General features: G+C 49.7%; 1 protein-coding gene across 3 annotated transcripts in view; it reads right to left on the bottom strand.

The window, feature by feature from the left end:
- The window catches only part of LOC145339496 (beta-adducin-like), a 90,446-nt gene that overhangs the window by 37,713 nt on the left and 25,239 nt on the right, over positions 1 to 27,494 (bottom strand). For all 3 annotated transcript variants that reach the window (XM_080183968.1, XM_080183969.1, XM_080183970.1), the window contains exons 2-5: positions 26,960 to 26,992; positions 25,031 to 25,143; positions 2,836 to 3,063; positions 365 to 500 (exon numbers count right to left, since the gene is read on the bottom strand). In XM_080183968.1, the coding sequence (XP_080040094.1) occupies positions 365 to 500; positions 2,836 to 3,030 (331 nt within the window). In that variant the 5' untranslated portion in view covers positions 3,031 to 3,063; positions 25,031 to 25,143; positions 26,960 to 26,992. The remainder of the gene's footprint in view (positions 1 to 364; positions 501 to 2,835; positions 3,064 to 25,030; positions 25,144 to 26,959; positions 26,993 to 27,494) is intronic.

Raw genomic sequence — 27,494 nt, forward strand, 5'->3', positions numbered from 1 at the left:
CATTTGCTATTTTTTGGAATTAAGGGTTCTGGTGAGCGGAGTGGGTAAGTGGAGCTGAGTCCATGAAAAGATCAGCCATGATCTTAGTGAATGGTGGAGAAGGCTTGAGGGGCCAGATGGCCTACTCCTTCTCCTGGTTCTTATGTTCCCATGATCGAGGTGCTATATAAATGCAGTGGTTGCTAAACTCTCAAGACAGCGGTTTGGTCAGTAGGCTCGAGGGGTTTTGAGACCGGTCTGTCTGTGTGGGAGAGCGGTCGATGATGTGACCTGGGCGCATCGGAGGGGAGGGGGACTCCAGAACTCCAAAATGGAGGAGAAGGTTTGTGCGGAATGCGGCGGGAGCTTTTGCCGTGAGTCTTACCGGGTGGAGACGTGGGGAGCGCGAGAGGGCCGCTCGTCATAAAATCCACGATCTGCCGCAGGGCCCAGAGGTTGCTTGAGTCGTTGCCTTTCTTCATCTGTTCCTGAATCAAGCTTTCCAATTCGTCTCTGAAAGCCTAACGGCAGAGAGAGAGAGAGAGTAAACAAAAGGCCTCATTACCTCATACCTAGCCTAGGCCGCACAATTGACACAAAATGTCGCATCAGATTATTCGACTCTGGCCTTATTGGCGGCATCAACCAATTAGAAAGGGGAAATCATGCTGGACACATCTATCGGGATTCCTTGAGGATTTTTGAGCTGGGTAGTTAGTCAACGTCTAATCCCAAAGGTCGGGGACTCTAAAACCAGAGGGCATAGGTTTAAGGTGAGATTTACTAGGATGCTACCGGGACTTGATGGTTATAAGGGGAGACTGGATAGACTGGGACTTTTTTCCCTGGAGGCTGAGGGGGTCTATAAAATAATGAGGGACACAGATCAGCTAGATAGTCAATATCTTTCCCCAAAGGTAGGGGAATCTAAAATTAAAGATCTGGAATTAAGAATCTACTGATGACCATTGTCGATTGTCGGAAAAACTCATCTGGTTCCCTTTAGGGAAGGAAATCTGCCGTCCTTACCCGGTCTGGCCTACACGTGACTCAAGAGCCACAGCAATGTGGTTGACTCTCAAATTCTGTCGGGCAACTAAGGATGGGCAATAAATACTGGCCCAGCCAGCGACGCCCATTCTCCCTCCTTTTCCCTGTGGCTTTTATGCCCTTTTCCAATTAAGAACCTATCTATCTCTGTCTTAAATGCACTCAGTGACCCGGCCTCCTCTGTGGCAATGAGTTCCACAGATTCATCAAACCCTCTGGCTGAAGAAATTCCCCCTCATCTCGGTTCTAAAGGGTCGCCCCTTTACCCTGTGGCTGTGCCCCTTGGATCCGAATCTCTCCGACTAATGGGAAACATCTCCCCCACGTCCACTCTATCCAGGGCCTCTCAGTATTCTGAAAGTTTCGGAATAAGGGGGGACTTATTGAAGATGGATTTAAGGAGGAATTTTTTTTCTCTCAGAGAGAGTGGGTGAATCTTTGGAATTCTTTCCCTCAGGAAGGCCGAGTCCTTGAACATTTCGAAGGCTGAGATCGATGAGTTTTTAGTCAGTTGGGGAATTAAAGGTTACGGAGATAAGGCAGGACAGTGGATTGGTGAAAGTTTTGAACTTCACTTATTATTGTCACAAGTTAGGCTTACATTAACACTGCAATGAAGTTACTGTGAGAATCTCCTAGTCGCTACACTCCGACACCTGTTCGGGTTACACTGAGGGAGAATTTAGCACCTAACCAGCACATCTTTCAGACTGTGGGAGGAAAGCAGAGCACCTGGACACTAAGGGGCAATTTAGCACGGCCAATCCACCAAACCTACACATCATTGGACACTAAGGGGCAATCCACCAAACCTACACATCATTGGACACTAAGGGGCAATTTAGCATGGCCAATCCACCTAACCTACACACCTTTGGACACTAAGGGGCAATTTAGCACGGCCAATCCACCTAACCTGCATCTTTAGACACTAAGGGACAATTTAGCATGGCCAATCCACCTAACCTGCACATCTTTGGACACTAAGGGACAATTTAGCATGGCCAATCCACCTAACCTGCACATCTTTGGACACTAAGGGGCAATTTAGCATGGCCAATCCACCTAACCTGCACATCTTTGGACACTAAGGGGCAATTTAGCATGGCCAATCCATCTAACCTACACATCTTTGGGCACTAAGGGGCAATTTAGCATGGCCAATCCGCCTAACCTACACATCTTTCGGCACTAAGGGGCAATTTAACATGGCCAATCCACCTAAGCTGCACATCTTTGGACACTAAGGGGCAATTTAGCATGGCCAATCCACCCAACTTGCACATCTTTGGACACTAAGGGGCAATTTAGCATAGCCAATCCACCTAACCTGCACATCTTTAGACACTAAGGGACAATTTAGCATGGCCAATCCACCTAACCTGCACATCTTTAGACACTAAGGGGCAATTTAGCATGGCCAATCCATCTAACCATCACGTCTTTCGGACTGTGGAAGGAAACTGGAGCACCTGGAGGAAACGCACAGGGGGAGAACGTGCAGACTCTGCATTGGCAATCACCCAAGTCAGGTATTGAACCCAGGTCCTTTTGCCCTGCGAGGATGCAGTGCTAACCACTATGCCGCCGAGTGAGATCAACCCATGGCAGAGCGGGTTCAAAGGACTGAATGGCCTACTCCTGGTCCTATTTCTTACGGTTTCATGGTGTTACGATCTGCGCTTGGCTACGGGACAGAGGGGATGTCACGAACCGTGGGGCGAATCATTTACAGAACACCATGCGTCCGTCCAAAGCGCGGGGGGGGCCCTTGGCGATGAGGCCTGTGCGACGCGCAACACTCACCGGGCTTTGCAGGATAACCGTCACTCGCTTCTTCTGCTCCATCAGGTTGAAGTCCTGCCTCAGGGTGGGGGTCATGTTCCTCAGCCGCAAGTACTCGGGATCATCCTCGGATACCCGGTCAAAGTAGCACTCCTTCCGGGCAGCGCTGGGTGGGGGCGACCCTGGCACCCCCTCCTGGGCAGCCTCCCCACTCATGGTTAGATTCTGCTCGGCTGCTGGCGAACTCTCCTAGGAAGGGGAGGCAAGAAGAACAGATCGTGAGTTTATATCCCTCTCCTTGCCCAGCGGGGCATTTCCCGCTTCCCCACCCTTCCCACCTGCCCATGGGATTTTCCAACAGGCATCCCCTTGGTAACCAGCCTCCCTTGGCAACCAACCTCCGCTTGGCAACAGGCATCCCCTTGGTAACCAGCCTCCCTTGGCAACAGGCATTGCCTTGGTAACCAGCCTCCCTTGGCAACCAACCTCCGCTTGGCAACAGGCATCGCCTTGGCAAACAGCATCTCCTATTCACCTTCACCGCACAGTTTCTCAGCCACCTACACCCTTCCTACCCTGGAGGGTTCGTGAAGCAGTTGCGGCTTCATTGATATCTTGCCTGACATTAGCCTAAGTTCCAAAATTTCTTCTTCCATTCCCTCAGTTGCCAAGTAGACTCTGGTTGCCAAGGAGATTTTCTGGTTGCTGAGGAAATAGCGGTTGCCGAGGGGACAGTGGAGGCACAGAGGTACCTGTCACTGGGTCTGCGTGGGAGTGCTGGAAAGTTGATGGTTGCCAAGACGACATCAGTTTGCCAAGCGCTAATTACTGAGGGGGCCACTGATTGCCGAGGGGAATTTGGTTGCCGAGGGATCCTGGCTGCCGAGGGGATGCCGGTTGCCAAGGGGATGCGTTTGCCAAGGGGATGCGTTTGCCAAGAGATACTGGTTACTGAGGGGAGGCCGGTTACTGAGGGGAGGCCAGTTGCCAAAGGGAGGCCGGTTGCCGAGAGGACACTGGTTGCCAAGGGGACACAGATTACTGAGGGATACCGCTTGCCAAGGGGATGCTGGTTGTCGAAGGGATGCTAGTTGCCAGGGGGACAGTACACATCCTTTTCCAGCCACCAGCTCTGGATGAGGAAAGCCAGTGGTATTATCGCTAGACTATTAATCCAGAAACTCAGCTAATGCTCTAGAGACCCGGGTTCGAATCCCGCCACGGCAGATGGTGGAATTTGAATTCAATAAAAAAGATCTGGAATTAAGAATCTACTGGTGACCCATGGTCAGGAAAACCCATCTGGTTCCCTTCAGGGAAGGAAATCTGCCATCCTTACCCCGGTCTGGCCTACATGTGACTCCAGAGCCACAGCAATGTGGTTGACTTTCAACTGCCCTCGGGCAACTAGGGATGGGCAATAAATACTGGCCCAGCCAGCGATGCCCATGAATTAAAGAAAAGTTGTTGTCTTCAGGTAAGTAATGAAGATGAGAGAAAGAGGGATGAGAATATCATCAACAAAATAATTGCAGCAATCTTTTAGGGCGGCATGACGGTACGGTGGTTAGCACCGCTGCCTCACAGCGCCAGGGACCCGGGTTCGATTCCTGGCTCGGGTCACTGTCTGTGTGGAGTTTGCACATTCTCCCCATGTCTGCGTGGGTTTCCTCCGGGTGCTCCGGTTTCCTCCCACAGTCTGAAAGATGTGCTGGTTAGGAGTTAAATTCTCCCTCAGTGTAACCCGAACAGGAGGGTGGCGACTCGGGGGATTTTCACAGTAACTTCATTGCAGTGTTAATGTCAGCCAACTTGGAACACAAAAAAAACTTCAACAGAAGCGAAATGATAATTGCCCCCTGTTTATTGGGAATGCAATCCCGTCGTGTGTCAAAGAAACTAAAAGCAGGAGGAGGCCCTTCGAGCCTGTGCCCCCATTCACTCTGATCATGCCTGATTGTCAAATCCAATATCCTGATTCCCCCCATATCCCTCGATCCCTTTAGCCCCAAGAACTATATCTAATTTCTTCTTGAAATCACACAACGTTTTGGCCGCACTACTTTCTGTGAGAGTGAATTCCACACATTCACCACCCTCTGGGTGAAGAAATTTCTCCTCACTTCAGTTCTAAAAGGTTTACCCCTTATCCTCAAACTGTGACCCCCTAGTTCTGGGCTCCCCCCACCATCAGGAACATTCTTTCTGAATCTACCCTGTCTAACCCTGATAGAATTTTATAAGTTTCTATGAGATCCCCCTCTCACTCTTCTAAACTCCAGTGAATATAATCCTAACCGACTTAGTCTGTCCTCATATGACAGACCTGCCATCCCAGGAATCAGCCTGGTAAACCTTCACTGTACTCTCTCTATAGCAAGGACATCCTTCCTCAGATAAGGACACCAAAACTGCACACAATACTCCAGGTGTGGCCTCACCATGGCCCTGTACAGCAAAAAAAAGATGTCCAGCTTTCCCAGTACCTGCTTAAATCGCAGCGAACTGTGGGGATTAGGGAATTATGGGGAGTCTGCCAGGAAAGGGATGGAGAAGTGGTGGGGGGGGGGTTTATCTCCAACATATGTTGCGCTGTCAAACAGACCATCTGTGCCTCCGCAAGGCGCACTGAGGGTTACGTTCTATTTTTGGCTGAATCTCGGCCTGTGATCAGGGGAAGAAAATTGAACCCACCAAGATGAGCAGAAGAAGAGAGTTGGGAGAACTCGTGGGCTGATTGTGCGGTGAAGATGGTATCAGTAACAATAATAATCAATCTCGCTTTCGGCAACCAGTATCGGGGGGGGGGGGTGGGGATCAGGATTTGTATTCGATGATCAGCCAATGAATATAATGAATGGCAGAACAGACTCGAAGGGCCGAATGGCCTACTCCTGCTTTCAGTTTCTATATGAAGTCACTCGGGATCGGAGGAGAGCTGGCAAGATGAATACAGAACTGGCTTGGCCATAGAAAGAAGAACACCAGGTTGTGAGACTCATCTGACAGAGGGGCAAACCCTGAAAGCCAGTGGCGTTTACAGCCAAATAAACCTGGTGGACTTTAACCTGGTGTTGTGAGGCTTCTTACTGTGTTTACCCCAGTCCAACGCCAGCATCTCCACATCATTGGCCATAGAAGACAGAGGGTAGCAGTAGAGGGGTGCTTTCCTGAATGGAAGGCTGTGACTAGGAGTCTCACAACACCAGGTTAAAGTCCAACAGGTCTATTTGGTAGTAAAAGCCACTAGCTTTTGGAGCGCTGCTCCTTCGTCAGGTGAGTAGGAGTTGTATTCGCAAAGTGTGGCATATAAAGACACAAACTCAATTTACAAAATAATGGTGGGAATGCGAGTCTTTACAGGTAACCAAGTCTTCAAGGTACACACAATGTGAGCGGAGAGAGGGTTAAGCACAGGTTAAAGAGATGTGTATTGTCTCCAGAAGGGACAGTTCGTGAGATTTTACAAATCCAGGCAAGTCGTGGGGGGTTACAGATAGTGTGACATGAACCCAAGATCCCGGTTGAGGCCGTCCTCACGTGTGCGGAACTTGGCTATCAGTCTCTGCTCAGTGACTCTGCGCTGTCGTGTGTCGTGAAGGCCGCCTTGAAGAATGCTTACCCAAAGATCAGAGGCCGAATGCCTGTGACCGCTTGAAGTGACAGCGCAGAATCGCTGAGCAGAGACTGATAGCCAAGTTCCGCACACATGAGGACGGCCTCAACCGGCGTCTTGGGTTCATCTCACACTATCTGTAACCCCCATGACTGGCCTGGATTTGTAAAATCACTAACTGTCCTGTCTGGAGACAATACACATCTCTTTAACCTGTATTTAACGCTCTCTCCACTCACATTGTCTGTACCTTTAAGACTTGATTACCTGTAAAGACTCGCACTCCCACCATTATTTTGTAAATTGAGTTTGTGTCTTTCTATGCCCCATTTTGTGAACAGAACTCCCACTTATCGGACGAAGGGGCAGCGCTCTGAAAGCTAGTGGCTTTTACCACCAAATAAACCTGTTGGACTTTAACCTGGTGTTGTTGGGCTTCTTACTGTGTTCTTAATGTGTAAACCAGCCTCCCATCCATTGACTCCGTCTACGCTTCCCGCTGCCTCGGGAAAAGCAGCCAGCATAATCACTGTATTGACAGTGAAACAGACAGTGTCCCGGGGAAACAGTCTGACTACATCCATTCGTGGGACATGGGTGTCACTGGCTGGGCCAGTATTTATTACCCATCCCTAGTTTCCCAAGGGCAGTTGCTGAGCTCTGGAGTCACATGTAGGCCAGACCAGGGTAAGGACGGCAGATTTCCTTCCCTAAAGGGAACCAGATGGGTTTTTCCAACAATGGGTCATCAATAGATTCTTAATTCCAGATTTTTTTTATTGAATTCAAATTCCACCATCCACCGTGGTGGGATTCGAACCCGGATCCCCAGAACGTTAGCTGAGTTTCTGGATTAATAGTCTAACGATAATACCACCAGGCCACCGGCTCCTCAGAAGTATTTGAGCTTCTCCTTCGCTATGAGTGCTGGTGGAGGGAGTGACTCTGGGCTTACCCACCCTGTAATTAGCCCTCAGTGACAAGCTTACACAATGATTACAGTTTGTTACATCTGATAGTCACTCCAGTGGCTGATTATAACAATTACACCATCACTCCCTGGGAGACGTCCTTTGTCAAGGGTTTGCGAATGCAGAGGAGGGTGCTACAGGAATGAACTCAGCTGCCTCAAGTGTTCATGTTACATTTCCAGAACAGATTGGTTTAAACACTCCATGTTGGGGAAAAGGACGGAGGACCTTCGGACAGTGAAACTACCTTGCCACACTTTCAGAAGTCTCTCAACACCAGGTTAAAGTCCAACCTGTTTATTTGGAATCACGATCTTTCGGAGCGCTGTTCCTTCGTCATTTGAGTGAGTGAGATCATGATTCCAAATAAACCTGTTGGACTTTAACCTGGTGTTGTGAGACTTCTTTCTGTGCCCACCCCAGTCCAACGTCAGCATCTCATCATGGTTTCCACACTTTGATTTGATTTATTATTGTCACATGTATTGGGATAGTGAAAAGTTTTGTTTGATTTATTATGGTCACATGTATTAACATACAGTGAAAAGTATTGTTTCTTGAGCACTATACAGACAAAGCATACCATTCAGAGAGTACATACGGGTGGCGGAAAGGAGAGAGTGCAAAATGTAGTGTCACAGTCATAGCTAGGGTGTAGAGCAAGATCAACTTAATGTGAGGTAGGTCCATTCATCAGTCTGATAGCAGCAGGGAAGAAGCTGTACTTTAATGGTTGGTACATATCCTCAGGGTTTTGTATCTGTTTCCCGACGGAAGAAGGTGGAAGAGAGAATGTCCAGAGTGCATGGGGTTCTTGATTATACTGGCTGCTTTTCCTGAGACAGCGGGAAGTGTAGACAGAGGCAATGGATGGGAGGCTGGTTTGAGTGATGAACTGGGCTACATTCACAACCCTTTGTAGTTTCTTGCCGTCTGGGGCAGAGCAGAAGCCCATACCAACCACGTCCACCCTGTGTCTGTGTGGGTTTCCTCCGGATGCTCCAGTTTTTTCCCACAGTCCAAAGATGTGCGAGTTAGGTGGATTGGCCATGCTAAATTGCCCCTGAGTGTTAGGGCAACTAGCTAGGGTAAACACGTGGGGTTCTGGGGATAGGGCCTGAGGTGGGTGGTGGTTTGTACAGACTCGATGGGCCAAATGGCCTCCTTCTGTACCGTAGGATTCTATGATTCTATGATCTATAAGCAGTGATACAACCAGAAAGAATGCAATCTATGGTGCATCTGTAAAGAGAGTCATAGCGGACATGCCAAATTTCCTTAGCCTCCTGAGAAAGTAGAGGCATTGGTGGGGCTTTCTTAACTATAGTGTCAGCATTGGGGGGGACCAGACAGGTTGTTGGTGATCTGGACACCTAGGAACTCGATCCTTTCTACTTCATCCCCGTTGATGTAGACAGGGACATGTTCTCCTTTACACTTCCTGAAGTCGATGACATAAGAACATAAGAAATAGGAGCAGGAGTAGGCCATCTAGCCCTTCGTGCCTGCCCCGCCATTCAATAAGATCATGGCTGATCTGAAGTGGCTCAGTTCCACTTTCCCGCTTTCTCCCCTAATTCCCCTGTCTATCAGAAATCTACCTACCCGCGTCTTAAAAATGTTTAGCGAGGCAGCCTCCAGCACTTCAACGGGCAGAGAATTCCAGAGATTCACCACCCTTTGAGTGAAGAAGTTCCTCCTCAACTCCGAACTAAACTGCCCCCCCCCTTTATCTTGAGGCTGTGCCCTCTAGTCCTGCTGTCCTTTCTAAACGATCTCCTTCGTTTTGCCGACATTGAGAGGGAGGGAGAGATTATTGTCACCGCACCAGTTCACCGGACTCTCTATCTCTTTCCTGTGGAGTGGAATGTTGCCGACTGCTCACTTTCCCCTGGGTGAGGCAGTATTTCGGAATCCGCTCACCCCCGCACCCCCCAGGTGGTTAGCGTGATGCAGCTTCTGAGGAAATGAAAGTAGCTTGTTTGTTGGCTGTTTTCTTCTTCAAATAAACTTCTCTTTTGAGAAGCGGCGAACAGACTTCCCTCCCTGGCTGCAAAGGTCACAAGAGATCGTGGTGGGGAGGTCACCAATCTGGAGGGGAATGATCGAAGACAAACGCAGGAAGTGACGGTTTCCTTTCCTGTCACTGCCATTTGGCAATAAGTGGGAATGTCTGCACAGGACAGCTGTATATACACACACACACAACTATCTCCGACCAGGCCTCCAACAACAACCCCCCCCCCATTTCCACACCCCTCTCCCCCCACCCACCTCCCGTTGCCCTGAGCGTGAGCTCCGGTCTGAGAGAAGGACGCTAGGTTTTTGTGCGCTCGCTGACCTAGAGCGGCCAACTTAACGAGATGACAGTTGCGTCTTGCGCAAGGAGATGAGGCTGCAGCGAACACCAGTGGAAAACGCGCCTTCAATGGCAGAGCTTAGCGTTAGGGATCACAGAATCCCAACAGTGCAGGAGGAGGCCATTCGGCCCATCGAGCCTGCACCAACAACAATCTCACCCAGGCCCTATTCCCATAACTCCACATATTAACTCTGTTCATCCCCCTAACACGAAGGGACAATTTAGCATGGCCAATCCACCTAACCTACACATCTTTGGACACTAAGGGACAATTTAGCATGGCCAATCCAACTAACCTGCACATCTTTAGACATTAAGGGGCAAGTTAACATGGTTAAGCCACTTAACCCGCACATCTTTGGACCCTAATGGACAATTTAGCATGGCCAATCCCCCTAACCCGCACATCTTTGGACACTAAGGGGCAATTTAGTATGGCCAATCCAACCTACACATCTTTGGACACTAAGGGGCAATTTAGCACAGCCAATCCACCTAACCTGCACATCTTTGGACACGAAGGGGCAATTTAGCATGGCCAATCCACCTAACCTACACATCTTTGGACACTAAGGGGCAATTTAGCATGGCCAATCCACCTAACCTGCACATCTTTGGACACTAAGGGACAATTTAGCATGGCCAATCCACCTAACCTACACATCTTTGGACACTAAGGGGCAATTTAGCATGGCCAATCCACCCAACCTACACATCTTTGGACACTAAGGGACAATTCAGCATGACCAATCCACCTAATCAGCACGTCTTTTGGACTGTGGGAGGAAACCGGAGCACCCGGAGGAAACCCACAGGGAGAACGTATAGACTCCACACAATCACCCGAGGTTGGAATGGAACCCAGGGTCCCAGGCGCTGTGAGGCAACAGCCAGTAAGAGTAAGGATATAATGTTGGAATTTTATAAAATGTTGGTGAGGCCACAATTGGGAGTATCGTGTTGCAGTTCTGGTCACCACATTACAGGAAGGATGTAATTGCTCTGGGGAGAGTGTGCAGAGGAGGTTCACAAGAATGTTGCCAGCGCACAAAAAGTGTAGCTACGAGGAGGGATTGAAGAGGTCGGGGTTATTTTCCTTGGAACAAAGAAGGCTGAGGTGTGACTGGAGAGAGGTGCACAAAATTATGAGGGGAAGAGAAAGAGAGGACAGGATCAAATATTTTCTCTTCATGGAGAATTCTAGAACCAAGGGGCACAGATTCAAGATCATAGAACCCTACAGTACAGAAAGAGGCTCTTCAGCCTATCGAGTCTGCACCGAACACAATCCCACCCAAGCCCTACCCCCATATTATACCCACCAATCCCTCCAACCTACACATCCCAGGGCGCTAAGGGGCAATTTCTTAGCACGGCCAATCAACCTAACCCACACATCTTTGGACTGTGGGAGGAAACCGGAGTACCCAGAGGAAACCCATGCAGACACGGGGAGAATATGCAAACTCCACACAGACAGTGACCCAAGCTGGGAATTGAGCCCAGGACCCTGGCGCTGTGAAGCAGCAGTGCTAACCACTGTGCTACCGTGCCGCCCAGTAAGCGGCAGTCGGTGGAGAGGGGACACGAGGAAGAACCATTTTACGCAGAGGGTGGTGGAATTCACTGCCCGAGATGGTGGTGGAGACAGAGACCCTAAACTCTTTTAAACACACCTGGATCTGCACCATAAGCGCTGAAGCTACGGGGCTAGGGGCTGGGTACAGGAAGGTGGGGTTAGAAAGGGCACCTGGATGTCCGTGGGTTGGCCTGGACAAGCTGGGCCAAATGGCCTCCTTCTGTACTGTGGTTCTAAGTGCACAGCGCGAGTCCGCGGAGAATGAACAGGTGTTCCTCTTACTCTACTTGTGACGGGCGTCGCGACCCGTCACAGATTGGTTACAGCAACAGAAGGAGGCCATTTCAGCTGGACTGGCTCTCTGACCAAGCAGGTCAGCACCAGATCAGAATCTCCCAATACATTAATAAGTTACATTCGACCCCCAACTATTTTTTTTTGATTTTGAACTTGTGTGAGCAGTGAAAATTATTGAGAACTTTGGGTTTCTAGGTTCCCCACATGCTGACACTATGGTTAAGAAAGCCCCACCAATGCCTTTACTTTCTCAGGACGCTAAGGAAATTTGGCATATCAGCTACAACTCTCACCAACTTTTACAGATGCCCCATAGAAAGCATCCTTTCTGGGTGTAACACAGCTTGGTATGGGCTCCTGCTCTGACCAAGACCGCAAGAAACTACAAAGGGTTGTGAACGTAGCCCAGTCCATCACCCAAACCAGCCTCCCATCATTGACTCTGTCTACACTTCCGTTGTCTCGGAAAAGCAGCCGGCATAATTAATGACCCCACCCACCCCGGACATTCTCTCTTCCACCTTCTTCCGTCAGAGAAAAGATACAAAAGTCTGAGGCCACGTACCGACCGACTCAAGAACAGCTTCTTCCCTGCTGCCGTCAGACTTTTGAATGGATCTTCCTTATAGTAAGTTGATCTTTCTCTACACCCTAGCTATGACTGTATCACTACATTCTGCACTCTCTCCTTTCCTTCTCCCCTCTGTACTCTATGAACGGTATTCTGTGTCTGTATACCACACAAGAAACAATACTTTTCACTCTATCCCAATACATGTGACAATAATAAATCAAATCAAATCACAAAATCTCGGGTTCATAGTCACCCAGGGCAGGAGGTTCTGGTGAGTTCATCTATCTGGAGTCAGAAAGGGGGCTTTGACAAGAGGATTATGGGGTGGCACAGTGGTTAGCACTGCCGCCTCACAGCACCAGGGACGTGAGTTCGATTCCTGGTTCGGGTCACTGTCTGTGTGGACATGTTCTCCCCGTGTCTACGTGGGTTTCCTCCGGGTGCTCCCGTTTCCTTCCACAGTGCAAAGGTGTGCGGATTGGCCAAGATATGCTGTCCATTAGTATCAGGGGGATTAGCAGGGTAAATATGTGGGGTTACAAGGATGGGGCCTGGCTGGGATTATAGTTGGTGCAGAGTCAATGGGCTGAATGGCCTACTTCTGCACTATAGGGATGAGATGTACCTGTGTGCCATGTCAGGTCTTATCGATTACTAGGCCGAAGCCTGCAGGTCGAAGTTCTCACACGCTGAAGGAGCTGCCTTCAGTGTGAATTCACAGCAAGGCCTTTTCTGGGAAAGCGGCCCTCTTCCCCGATTTACTGAACAGGAAGAGCATCTCTCAAATCGGATGTTATGTTCCAGACTCCTCAGAATCGCTCCCTCTTCCCCTCCAGTCCCCAGGCACAGAAAGCAGGGTGCGGTTGTTGTTGTGAAGCCTCCGGCCTACTCCGAACCGTTGCCAAGCCCGGTAACCTGGGAATACGAGACACCTGGGGGAACGCAGCAGCCGGCTCGGATGATTTCAGACAGATTGAGGCAATTATCCAAATCCCAGGAGGGCGTGTGCGCAGGCTGGCAAACACTTTTCCCCTCCCATGATTGGCTCATTCCCCGGGGGCACGGCTGGTGTTTGAGACGCCTGTGTAGTGTTTACCCTGGCCTGTCTCTTTAAGACTGTCAAGCTACCCCCCCACCACCCCCCCACCCCACCTCCCCCCCAACCCCCCACCCCCCTCTCTTCTCTGTCACCTCACCTGTAACTACATCTGGTGGGAACTCCGACACAGGCGGCCTAGGTCAACTGGGCCCTGCCATCTTGAACCCCCTGAGGTGTGGGTACACCCACAGTGCTGTTAGGGAGGGAGCTCCAGGATCTTGACCCAGTGACTGTGTTTCAGTTTATTTCTTAGCATCACAAGTCGCCTTACATTGACACCGCAATGAAGTTACTGTGAAAATCCCCCAAGTCGCCACACTCCTGTTCGGGTTACACTGAGGGAGAATTTAGCACTTAACCAGCACGGACTGTGGGAGGAAACCGGAGGAAACCCATGCAGACACGGGGAGAATGTGCAGACTCTGCACAGTGACCCAAGGCCGGGAATCAAACCCAGGTCCCTGGCACTGTGAGGCAGCAGTGCTAACCATTGTGCCACCATGCCATTAAGGAGGGAATTCCAGGATTTTGACCCAGCTACTGTCAAGGAACTGTCGATATATTTCCAAGTCAGGATGGTGAATGTGGCTCAGAGGGGGTACTTGCAGGTGGTGGTGTTCCCCATGTATCTGCTGCCCCTGTCCTTCTAGATGGGAGAGGTCGTGGGTTTGGAAGGTGCTGTCTAAGGATGAGTTGCTGCAGTGCATCTTGTAGATGGTACACACTGCTGCTACTGAGTGTCGGTGGTGGAGGGAGTGAATGTTTGTGGATGGGGGGCCAATCAAGCGGGGCTGCTTTGTCCTGGATGGTGTCGAGCTTCTTGAGTGTTGTTGGAGCCGCACCCATCCAGGTAAAGTTTGAAGTTTATTCATTAGTTACAAATAGGCTTACATTAACACTGCAATGAAGTTACTGTGAAAAATCCCCCAAGTCTCCACACTCCTGTTCGGGTTACACTGAGGGAGAATTTAGCACCTAACCAGCATGGACTGTGGGAGGAAACCCACGCAGGAAGAACTTGCAGACTCCGCACAGACAGCGACCCAAGCCGGGAATCGAACCCGGGTCCCTGGCGCCGTGAGGCAGCAGTGCTAACCACCCTGCCGCAGAGTGTTCCACCAGTTGGGGTACTTTGGGTACATCCCCAAGCAGGTTTTAAGTATCGTGAGGATTCCTGCCTCTGGCCAGGATTTCAGGCAGTGATCCCCATTAACCCCCACCCCAATTAAAAACCTTTCTCCTCAAACTCCCCCTGAATCTCCTCCCTCAATCACTCGCCCTCAGATCTGGACCCCTTTAGCTGAAGAGAATGGAATCCTCCTGCACCCCCTATCAAGGCCCATCATCCTTTGCTTGGTTTGTACAAAATGGCACAGGTTGAAGGTGGGGGGGGAAAGTTTAAGGGAGGTGTGCGCGGGGGGGGGAGGTTCTTCACACAGAGAGTGGTGGGTGGCCGGAACGCACTGCCAGAGGAGGTGGTGGAAGCAGGCACATTTAAGAGGCATCTGGATAGGTACAGGAATAGGGAGGGAATAGAGGGATACGCACCGAGTAAGGGCAGAAGGTTTTATTTTTACTTTAGTTGGGGCATCATGATCAGCACGGGCTTGATGGGCCGAAGAGCCTGTTCCTGTGCTAGACTTTGTTTATATGAAGATGGTGGACATTGGCACTGACCAATGGCCTCAGGAGAGGCACTGGGAGAGGAGCACAGAGGCGAAACAACTGGCTGTGGAGCGTGGGCACAAACTGAGGCCTACGAGGGCCTTTGGGGGCCTGCAGCCTTCTCTAAGGCAGAGGCTGCCTTGCCAGGGTGGGGCCCCTGAACTCTGACCCCGCGGTGATTAAGCTGGGGACCACCAGAGGGGGAGAGCACCCAGGCTGCCGGACTCAGATGAGTGAGGGAATGAGCAGGAACGGGGCTGAGCAGGGTCCAAACCCTGGTGGCACAGTGGGTTAGCACTGCTGCCTCACAGCGCCAGGGACCCGGGTTCGGTTCCCGGCTTGGGTCACCGTCTGCGTGGAGTCTGCACGTTCTCCCCGTGTCTGCGTGGGTTTCCCGTGGGTGCTCCAGTTTTCTCCCACAGTCCAAAGATGTGCAGGTTAGGTGGATTGGCCATGCTAAATTGCCCCTTAGTGTCCAAAGATGTGCAGGTTAAGGGGATTGATCATGCTAAATTGCCCCTTAGTGTCCAAAGATGTGTAGGTTAGGTGGATTGGCCATGCTAAATTGTCCCTTAGTGTCCAAAGATGTGCAGGTTAGGTGGATTGGCCATGCTGAATCGCCCCTTAGTGTCCAAAGATATGCAGGTTAAGGGGATTGATCATGCTAAATTGCCCCTTAGTGTCCAAAGATGTGTAGGTTAGGTGGATTGGCCATGCTAAATTGCCCCTTAGTGTCCAAAGATGTGCAGGTTAGGTGGATTGGCCATGCTAAATTGCCCCTTAGTGTCCAAAGATGTGCAGGTTAGGTGGATTGGCCATGCTAAATTGTCCCTTAGTGTCCAAAGATGTGCAGGTTAGGTGGACCGGCCGTGCTAAATTGTCCCTTAGTGTCCAAAGAAGTGTAGGTTAGATGGATTAGCCATGCTAAATTGTCCCTTAGTGTCCAAAGATGCGCAGGTTAAGGGGGATTGGCCATGCTGAATCGCCCCTTAGGGTCCTGGGATACATAGGTTAGCGAGGTAAATGTGTGGGGTTACGAGGATGGGGCATGGGTGGGATTGTTGCTGACGCGGACTCAATGGGCTGAATAGCCTCCTTCTGCACTGTTGAGATTCTATGATAGAGATCAGTCAATTTTGACAAATAGAACATAGAACATAACAGCGCAGAACAGGCCCTTTGGCCCACGATGTTGCGCCGACCAGTTAAAAAACAATGACCCTCTAACCTAAACCAAACCCTTTCCATCCATAAACCTATCCACGGATCTCTTAAACGCCCCCAAACTAGGCACATTTACAACTGCAGCAGGCAGGGCATTCCAATCCCTCACCACTGGCTGCTCCTTGTGACTCTCACCTCATTCACTGACTACTTGTCTCTGGCTCTCCCTTTCTCATAACACAGAAACAGAGAAACCAGAAGCAGGAGGAGTCCATTCGGCCCTTCGAGTCTGCTCCGCCATTCATGGCTGATCATCAAATTCAGTATCCTGGTACCCCCCCCCTTCCCCCCATATCCCTCGATCCCTTTAGCCCCCAGGAGCGATATCTAATTTCTTCATGAAATCACACAACGTTTTGGCCTCAACTACTTTCTGTGAGTGAATTCCACACATTCACCACCCTCTGGGTGAAGAAATGTCAGTCCTCAAAGGTTTACCCCTTTATCCTCAAACTATGACCCCCTAGTTCTGGACTCCCCCACCATCAGGAACATTCTGTCTGAATCTACCCTGTCTAACCCTGTTAGAATTTGATACGTTTCTATGAGATCCCCTCTCACTCTTCTAAACTCCAGTGAATATAATCCTAACCGACTTAGTATCTCCTCATATGACAGACCTGCCATCCCAGGAATCAGTGTGGTCTATAATCCATGTAATTGCCGACAGGAACCGGAAGGATTACAGACACCAGGTACAGTACAGTCAGCGACATGTCTACGTACAGGGTGCACCCTTCCTCCTTGCCTCATGTGGCCACACAGGGTACTCAGCTTGAATTTACCCAGGGGAAATCAGGAATGCTCTCTGGGGGTCAGTTAAGAGAGAGAGAGTGAGTGAGAGGGAGAGTGAGAGAGAGAAGGCGAGAGGGGGAGAGAGAGTGAGTGAGAGAGAGTAAGTGAGTGAGTGAGTAAGAGTGAGAGAGAGTGAGTGAGTGAGTGAGATTGAGAGAGAGTGAGAGTGAGAGAGAGTAAGTGAGTGAGTAAGTGAGAGTGAGAGAGAGTGGGTGAGAGAGAGTGAGTGAGAAAGAGTGAGTGGGTGAGAGAGAGTGAGTGAGAGAGAGTGAGTGAGTGAGTGAGTGAGTGAGTGAGTGAGTGAGTGAGTGAGTGAGTGAGAGAGAGTGAGTGAGTGAGAGAGAGAGTGAGTGAGAGAAAGTGAGTGATTGAGAGAGTGAGTGATTGAGAGAGAGTGAGTGAGAGAGAGAGTGAGTGAGTGAGAGTGAGTGAGTGAGAGTGAGTGAGTGAGAGACAAAGCGAGCGAGAGAAAAAGTGTGACAGAGTGGGAGAGAGAGAGCAAGAGGGGGAGAGAGAGAGAATGAGGGAGAATAGAGGGAGAGAGAGAATGTGTGAGAGAAAGTGTGTGAGAGAGAGAGAGAGTGAGTGGAGGGAGAGAGGGTCTGTGTGTGTGAGACACAAACTGTGTGAATGAGAGAGAGAGAGTGAAAGGGGAGGGAGGGTGAGAGAGAGAGAGAAAGAGAGAGATGAAGAGTGTGGCATGAGGGAGAGAACGTGTGTGAGAGAGTGAAAGAGAGAGGGAGAGCGGGAGAGAGAGCGAGAGAGAGAGAGGGCAAAACAGAGAGGGAGAGAGAGAACAGAGGGAGAGGGAGATAGAGAGAGAGAGATTGAGAGAGAGAGTGAGAAAGTGAGTGAGAGAGAAAGAGGGAGGGAGAGAGAAGGAGAGAGAGAGGAGAGAGAATGAGAACAAGAGAGTGAGAAGAGAGGGAGAGAACAAGAGGGGGGAGGGTGAGTGTGAGAGTGAGAGAGTTGAGAAAGAAAATAAGAGAGAGAGAGACGTGGCAAGAACAGATAGAGAGCGAGAGAATGAGAGAGAAGGGACGAGAAAATGAGACAGAGAACGAGAGAGGGGAGAGGGAATGAGGGAGAGAGTGTGAAAGAGAACAAGAGAGTGAGAGATATAGAGAGAGAGACAGAGACGGAGAGCAAAGAGAGAGAGAGGGGGGAGTGAGTGAAAGAGGGAGAGAATGAGAGAGAACAAGAGAGTGAGAGATATAGAGAGAGAGACAGAGACAGAGAGCGAAGAGAGAGAGAGGGGGAGTGAGTGAAAGAGGGAGAGGATGAGAGAGAAAGATAAAGAGTGTATGTGAGAGAGAGGGAGAGAGGGAGAGGGAGAGAGAGAGAGAGATTGAGAAAGAGAAAACAAGGAAGAGAGGGGGAGGAAGAGAGAGAGTGAGAAAATGAGAGAGAGAGGGAGAGAGCGAGGGACAGCAGAAGAGAGGGGAGTGAGAGAGAGTGAGAGAGAGAGCAAGAGCAAAACAAGAGTGGGAGGGGAGGGAGAGTGTGTGAGGGACAGAGAGAGGAAGTGGGGGGGGGTGCTTTGCAGCAAGGAAGCCAGCATTAAGATGCCACATTGAGCCTGTGTGGTGTTTACAATGAGAGAGGGGTTCACAGGCTGGCAGCGGTACCCCAGGGGGATGGGAGGGCTGATCCTCCCCAGCTGAAGAGAGCTCCGAGGGTGGAGGCTGCTCACTTTATCTCTACAGAACAGATCAGAGTGACTCTTCCCCCGTACTGTCACCCCATAAACCACAACCGTCCCACCCTTCTGTCAATGGCATGAGTCAACATCATCAGACTGTATTTATAGAACCATAGAATCCTACAGTGCAGAAAGAGGCCCTTTGGCCCATCGGGTCTGCACCGAACATAATCCCACCCAGGCCCTACCCCCATATCCCTACATATTATACCCACTAATCCCCTCTAACCTACACATCCCTGGAATCTAAGGGGCAATTTTTAGCACGGCCAATCAACCTAACCAGCACATCTTTGGACTGTGGAAGGAAACCGGAGCACTCGGAGGAAACCCACACAGACACGAGGAGAATGTGCAAACTCCCCACAGACAGTGACCCGAGCCGGGATTCGAACCCAGGTCCCTGGAGCTGTGAAGCAGCAGTGCTAACCACTGTGCCACTGCGCTGCCCCTTATATAGCCTCTTCAAGATAGTCAAATCATAGAAACAAACTGGAAGCAGGAGGAGGCCATTCGGCCCTTTGAGCCTGCTCCCCCATTCATTGTGATCATGGCTGATCATCAAATTCAATATCTCAATTCCCCCCATATCCCTCGATCCCTTTAGCCCCAAGAGCAAAATCTAATTTCTTCTTGAAATCACACAATGTTTTGGCCTCAACTACTTTCTGTGGGAGTGAATTCCACACATTCACCACCCTCTGGGTGAAGAAATTTCTCCTCACCTCAGTCCTAAAAGGTTTACCCCTTATCCTCAAACTATGACCCCCTAGTTCTGGACTGCCCCCCACCATCTGGAACATTCTTTCTGAACCCAACCTGTCTAATCCCGAAGGGCTTCGTAGGAGTGTTATCTCTTCAATATCTGACCCATTGTTGGAAAAAACCCATCTGGTTCATAATGTCCCTTTAGGGAAGGAAATCTGCCGTCCTTACCCCGGTCTGGCCTACATGTGACTCCAGAGCCACAGCAATGTGGTTGACTCTCAACTGCCCTCCAAGGGCAACTAGGGATGGGCAATAAATACTGGCCCAGCCAGCGACGCCCAAGTCCCACGAACGAGGAAAAACTGCACTAGGACACTTCAGAGCTCTGCAAACTCTCACTATTAGGATAATAAGTTGTTGCCTATTTTCATTCAATTATCCAACAAAGGTTTGTGGAGGGGTTGTCAAATTCTGATGGCTAATAACTGCCACCCCCCCCCCCCCCCCCCCACTTTAATTGCCCATCCCTAGATGACCCCTGGGAATGACCTCAGGATGTTTTTTTTTGAGTTAAAGTCGCTATATAAATGGAGATAGTTATTGTTGTCTGTTACCTGCTACAGAGGAAATAAATTACTCCCCATCAACAGGGTTTGACCTTTAACCTTTGGCTCCAGAGGTGAAAGGGCAACTGGGGTCACGGTGTCATGGCTTCCTTCCATTGTATAGACACAGGAAGAAACCCATTCAGACTATCCCATCCCACATCCCAGACATAATGAAAGCTCGGGTCATCCATAAGCAACCTGGTTACCCATAACAACACCCGGAGTGGAATAACATGCAGTTTAAGCCCTCACGATGCTTGTTGGGTAACGGTGGACAAAATGGCCGCCTTCTACACCATTACTGTTGTGCGGTTCTGTCAGTATTTTCAACAGGCTCGGAGAAAGAAACAAAGTAAAATGCACAGAAAGTCAAATCTTGTCCAAAAGGATGGGGGAGAAGGAAAATAGAATATTGATGCACGCAGAGGCCATTAAGGGTTATGGGGAAAAAGCTGGAAAGTGGAACTGATCCACTTCAGATCAGCCATGATCTTATTGAATGGCGGGGCAGGCTCGAAGGGCTAGATGGCCTACTCCTGCTCCTATTTCTTATGTTCTTATGTTCATTCGGCCCTTCGAGCCTGCTCCACCATCCATTTCAATCATGGCTGATCATCAAATCCTGATTCCCCCTCTTCCCCCCATATCTCTTGATCCATGGGCAGCCCAGTGGTTAGCACCGCTGCCTCACAGCGCCAAGGACCGGGGTTCAATTCCAGCCTCGGGTCACTGTCTGCACGGAGTTTGCACGTTCTCCCCGTGTCTGCGTGGGTTTCCTCCGGGTGCTCCGGTTTCCTCCCACAGTCCAAACATGTGCTGATTAGATACTAAATTCTCCCTCAGTGTAACCCGAAACAGGCGCTGGAGTGTGGCGACTAGGGGATTTTCATAGTAACTTCATTGCAGTGTTAATGTAAGCCTATTTATGATGAATACATAAATAAAACCAAAAACAAGTCAGCCCTTTTCTGCACTGTAGGATTCTATAATTCTATCTACAGTTTACTGATAACATCACCGTAGTGGGCTGGATCTCAAACAGTGACGAGACAGAGTACAGGAATGAGATAGAGAATCTGGTGAACTGGTGCGGCAACAATAATCTCTTCCTCAATGTCAACAAAACGAAGGAGATTGTCATCGACTTCAGGAAGTGTAAAGGAGAACATGTCCCTTTCTACATCAATGGGGAAGAAGTAGAAAGGGTCGAGAGCTTCAAGTTTTAACACGTCCAGATCACCAACAACCTGTTCTGATTCCCCCCATGCTGACACTATAGTTAAGAAAGCCCCACCAATGTCTCTACTTTCTCAGAAGACTAAGGAAATTTGGCATGTCTGCTACAACTCTCACCAACTTTTACAGGTTCACCATAGAAAGCATTCTCTCTGGATGTATCACAGCTTGGTATGGCTCCTGCTCTGACCAAGACCACAAGAAACTACAAAAGGTTGTGAATGTAGCCCAATCCATGACACAAACCAGCTTCCCATCCATTGACTCTGTCTATATTTCCTGCTGCCTCAGGAAAAGCAGCCGGCATAATTAAGGATCCCCCCACACCCCGGACATTCTCTCTTCCACCTTAATCGTTGTGGGTGGAGATTAGGAACAGCAAAGGGAGGAAGACGCTGGTGGGTGTCGTCTATAGGCCCCCGAATAATGATCTGGAGGTGGGGCGGGCTGTTAACGCGCAAATAAGTGCGGCGTGCAGGAATGGGACGGCAGTAGTTATGGGGGATTTCAATCTGCATATTGATTGGTCGACCCATGTTGGACGAGGTGGGCTCGAGGAGGAGTTCTTGGAATGCTGCCGGGATAGTTTCCTGGAACAGTGTGTGTTGGAGCCGACGAGGGAGCGAGCTATCTTGGATCTGGTGCTATGTAATGAGGCGGGTAGAATTAGGGACCTTGAGGTGAAGGATCCTCTTGGAGAGAGTGATCATTGTATGGTGGAGTTTCTGTTGCAGATGGAGGAGGAGAAAGTGGGTTCCCGGACACGTGTCCTTTGTTTGAATAGAGGGGAGTATGGTAGGATGAGAGAAGAATTGGCGAATGTGGACTGGGGGAGTGCGTTGGAAGGTAGGTCTGCTGAGGAGCAGTGGAGGATCTTTAAGGAGATCTTTCTTGGTGCTCAGCAGAAATTTATTCCGATGGTCAAAAAGGACAGTAGGAAGAGAGGTAATAAGCCGTGGATAACGAAGGAGGTGAAGGAAAGTGTTAAATTAAAAGCGGAGGAATTTAGAGTAGCTAAGAGCAGTGGGCGAGAAGAGGATTGGGAAAGGTTTAAATGTCAACAAAGATTGACAAAAAAGTTGATAAAGGAGGGTAGAAGAAGCTATGAAGCTGGGCTAGCACTTAATATAAAAAAGGATAGCAAGAGTTTTTATAAATATATAAAAAGGAAGAGGCTGGCTAGGGTGAACGTTGGTCCCTTAGCGGATGAGAAAGGGGACCTAGTGGTAGGGGATGGGGATATGGCTAAGGTCTTGAATAACTTTTTTGTTTCTGTCTTCACGGAGGAGGACGTGAATAATTTGCCGGGTGTTAGCGATGGAAAGGTGGTAGGACTGGAGGGTCTTAATGACATTACTGTTACTAGAGAGGTGGTGCGCGACAGACTGGAGGGGCTGATTGTGGACAAGTCCCCAGGACCGGATGGAATGCATCCGAGGGTTCTGAAAGAAATGGCGGAGGTGATAGTGGATGCCTTGGTGGTTATTTTCCAGACGTCGCTGGATTCCGGGGAAGTGCCGGAGGATTGGAAAACGGCTAATGTTACGCCGTTGTTTAAGAAGGGTGCCAGGCAAAAGGCGGGGAATTACAGGCCGGTTAGTTTAACGTCTGTGGTAGGTAAAATGTTAGAATCCGTCATTAAGGAGGAAATTGCGAGGCATCTTGAAGGGAATTGCTTGATAGAGCAGACGCAACACAGTTTCATTAAAGGGAAGTCGTGTCTGACAAATTTACTGGAGTTCTATGAGGATGTGTCTAGGGCGGTGGATAGAGGAGAGCCGGTGGATGTGGTCTTTCTGGATTTTCAGAAGGCGTTTGATAAGGTACCTCACAAGAGGTTACTGCAGAAGGTCAGAGGACATGGAGTTGGGGGTAGGGTGTTAGCGTGGATAGAGGATTGGTTGTCAAATAGGAGGCAGAGAGTGGGGGTCAATGGGTGCTATTCGGATTGGCGGTTGGTGACTAGTGGAGTGCCCCAGGGGTCGGTGCTGGGGCCTCAGCTATTTACCATTTATATAGATGATCTGGAGGAGGGAACCGAGTGTAGGGTGTCGAAATTTGCTGATGACACCAAGATTGGGGGAAAGGCAAATTGTGCGGAGGGTGTGGAGAGTCTGCAGAAGGATCTAGATAGGCTGGGCGAATGGGCCAGGAAATGGCAAATGGAATTTAATGTTGGCAAGTGTGAGGTGGTCCACTTTGGTAGGAAGAATGGTAGGAAGGACTATTACTTACGTGGCGAAAAACTGCAGCAGGCGACGGTGCAGAGGGACCTCGGGGTCCTTGTGCATGAGTCGCAAAAACCCAGCCTGCAGGTGCAGCAGGTGGTCAGGAAGGCGAATGGGATGCTGGCCTTCATAGCGAGGGGGATTGAATATAAAAGTAGGGAGGTCTTGCTGCAGCTGTATAGGGCATTGGTGAGGCCGCAGCTGGAGTACTGTGTGCAGTTTTGGGCGCCGCACCTGCGCAAGGATATTTTGGCCTTGGAGGGAGTGCAGAGGAGGTTTACTAGGCTGATACCGGAGTTGAGGGGGTTGAGCTATGAGGAGAGGCTGAATAAACTAGGCTTGTACTCGTTAGAGTTTAGAAGAATGAGGGGAGATCTCATTGAGACGTATAAGATGATGAATGGGATGGATAGGATAGAGGTGGAAAGACTCTTCCCGCTCAAAAAAGACAGTAGGACTAGGGGGCACAGCCTCAAGATAAAGGGGGGGCAGTTCAGAACGGAGTTGAGGAGGAACTTCTTCACTCAAAGGGTGGTGAATCTCTGGAATTCTCTGCCCGTTGAAGTGGTGGAGGCTGCCTCGCTAAATATTTTTAAGAAGCGGGTTGATGGGTTTTTGATAAGAGAGGGGATTAAGGGTTATGGGGAGAGGGCGGGAAAGTGGAACTGAGCCACGACAGATCAGCCATGATCTTATTGAATGGCGGGGCAGGCTCGAAGGGCCAGATGGCCTACTCCTGCTCCTATTTCTTATGTTCTTATGTTCTTATGTTCTCCCATCGGGAAAAAGATACAAAAGTCTGAGGTCACGTACCAACCAACTCAAGAACAGCTTCTTCCCTGCTGCTGTCAGACTTTTGAATGGACCTACCTCGCATTAAGTTGATCCTTCTCTACACCCCAGCTGTGACTGTAACACTACATTCTGCACCCTCTCCTTTCCTTCTCTATGAACGGTATGTTTTGTCTGTATAGCGTGCAAGAAACAATACTTTTCACTGTGTCCCAGTACATGTGACAATAATAAATCAAACAATACTTTTCACTGTATCCCAATACACGTGACAATAATAAATCAAACAATACTTTTCACTGTATCCCAGTACACGTGACAATAATAAATCAAACAATACTTTTCACTGTATCCCAATACATGTGACAATAATAAATCAAACAATACTTTTCACTGTATCCCAGTACACGTGACAATAATAAATCAAACAATACTTTTCACTGTATCCCAATACATGTGACAATAATAAATCAAACAATACTTTTCACTGTATCCCAGTACATGTGACAATAATAAATCAAACAATACTTTTCACTGTATCCCAATAAATGTGACAATAATAAATCAAATCAAGAATTTACTGCCTGCTGTACCTGTGTGCTGGTCTTCAGCGACTGTTATACGAGGACATCCAGGTCTCATTGCACATTTCGCTCTCTGAATTTAATGGCTAGTTTTGGACAGTGAGTGACTTCCCACAGTGGACAAAAAGAGAATCACTCCCAGTTCTGAGAGAGAAGGAGCAGGACAGATTTCCTACCTGAGCATCCGAATGGTCTCCGCTGTTCTAGCCCCTGCCTGTCAGTCGTACAGTTCCTCCGGCACCCCTCACTGTCGGCTGCTGTGTCCGCGCAGGGCCCAGCCCTGAAGAACCTGCCGTTCAGAGAGATTGCTGTTCAGTCTCGGTGTAATACAAGGCCGCCCCCACCCTCCCAGGAGAACCCGACTCCCCAGTCACCAGCTGGTGTTGGGCTGATATCAGCAACTCAGGGCTCTCAGCCATCACGTGGCTTTCCTATCTTTGACAGCAGTGACTCTGGGTTGGGAGCCCCACAGGCTGATCCCTCCCCTGACCTCTTTATCAGCCCAAATTGGGAAACTTCCAACTTCTTTCGCTCACAAATCTCATTCACACAATAGAAACACATAAGTTAGCACTGCTGCGTCACTGCACCAGGGACCCGGGTTCGATTCCTGGCTCGGGTCACTGTCTGCATGGAGCCTGCATGTTCTCACCGTGTCTGCTTGGGTTTCCTCTGGGTGCTCCAGTTTCCTCCCACAGTCCGAAAGATGTGTAGGTTAGGGGGATTGGCCATGCTAAATTGCCCCTTAGTGTCCAGGGATGTGCCGGTCAGGGGGATTGGTCATGCTAAATTGTCCCTTAGTGTCCAGGGATGTGCCGGTCAGGGGGATTGGTCATGCTAAATTGTCCCTTAGTGTCAGGTGGACTAACTCATGTAAATATGTGGGGTTGTGCAGATAGGGCCTGGGTGGGGATTGTGGTCGGTGCAGACTCGATGGGCCTCCTTCTGCATTTCAGGATTCTATAATTCTATGATTCCAAACTAGAAGCAGGAGGAGGCCATTTGGCCCTTCGAGCCTGCTCCGCCATTCATCTTGACAATGGCTGATCATCAATTTCAATATCCTGATCCCCCCCCACCCATATCCCTTTAGCTCCAAGAGCTAGATCTAATCTCTTCCTGAAATCAGACAACGGATGGAATTTTCCCATCCCGCCTGCCACAGGAATCGGAGCGGGGGAGGAGACGGATGATGGGAAGGCCCATTGACCTTGGGTGGGCCATTCCTGTTTCGGGATGAGTGAGGCTGTAAAATCCCGCCCAACATTTTCTACTTTCTGTGAGAGTGAATTCCACACATTCACCACCCTCTGGGTGAAGAAATTTCTCCTCACCTCAGTCCTAAAACTTTTCCCCCTTATCCTCAAACCGTGACCCCCCCCCCCACAAGCTTTATTTAAGATTTTATTTAATTTGTGTCATGAGTAGGCTTACATTAACACTGCAATGTAGTTACTGTGAAAATCCTCCTCGTCACCACACTCCTGTTCGGGTTACACGGACAGTGACCCGAGCCGGGAATCGAACCCAGGTCCCTGGCGCTGAGCAGCGTTAACCACTGTGCTGGCAAACGTTGGGTTTGAAATGTAAGGTTTATTCGTTCGTGATCCAGCACTCATTCACCCGACAGAAACATAGAAAGTAAATTGCCTCTTAGTATCCTGGGTTGTGTAGGTTAGAGGGATGAGTTGGTAATGTATGGGGGGGTAGGGCCTGGGTGGGATTGTGGTCGGTGCAGACTCGATGGGCCGATTGGCCTCCTTCTGCGTTGTAGGGTTTCTATGATTTCTAGAAGCAGGAGGAGGCCATTCGGCCCTTCGAATCTACTCCGCCGTTCATTTTGATCCTGGCTGTTCATCGACTTCAATATCCTGATCCCCCCCCCCGTCCCTTCCCACCCTCGATTCCATCTAACCCGAAGAGCTGTATCGAATTTCTTCTTGAAATCAGGGTCACGGGGTGAGCTGAGGGGCTGAATGGCCTCCTTCCTCGTTTGTCCGCTTCTGAACAACAGCACCCCCCCCTCACCAAGGGAAACAGAATCCATCGTCACTCCAAGAAAGCCCACCCTAACACTTCCACAGTTGAGAGAATTCTTCACTCACCTGCCAACGGTCAGAGTCAGCAACGGTTGGTATCTGGGGGGAAAAAAACCCAGAAATAAATATTCAGAAATACGCAAAATTGATGTTCCCTCCCAGAATCCATTGCAGCGTGAGAAGTACCCGAAGGTCAGAGGTCACAAAGGGATTGCTGTAAAACGCACCAAGAGTTTGGGAAGACTTATTGGAACCAGATAAGATGGAAGATACCAGAGTCTGTAAATTCTATCACCCAATTAGGTGTTTCTCCTCTCCCCAGGGGCAGCACGGTAGCACAGTGGGTTAGCACTGCTGCTTCACAGCTCCAGGGTCCTGGGTTCGATTCCCGGCCTCGGGTCACTGTCTGTGTTGGAGTTTCCACATTCTCCCCGTGTCTGCGTGGGTTTCCTCCGGGTTCTCCGGTTTCCTCCCATAGTCCAAAGATGTGCGGGTTAGGTTAATTGGCCATGCTAAAAATTGCCCCTTAGTGTCCAGGGATGTGTAGGTTAGAGGGGATTAGTGGGTATAATATGTGGGGATAGGGCCTGGGTGGGATGGT

This window comes from Carcharhinus amblyrhynchos, unplaced genomic scaffold, assembly GCF_965287045.1.
Source record: "Carcharhinus amblyrhynchos unplaced genomic scaffold, sCarAmb.v2.hapA scaffold_501, whole genome shotgun sequence".
NCBI lineage: Eukaryota > Metazoa > Chordata > Chondrichthyes > Carcharhiniformes > Carcharhinidae > Carcharhinus > Carcharhinus amblyrhynchos.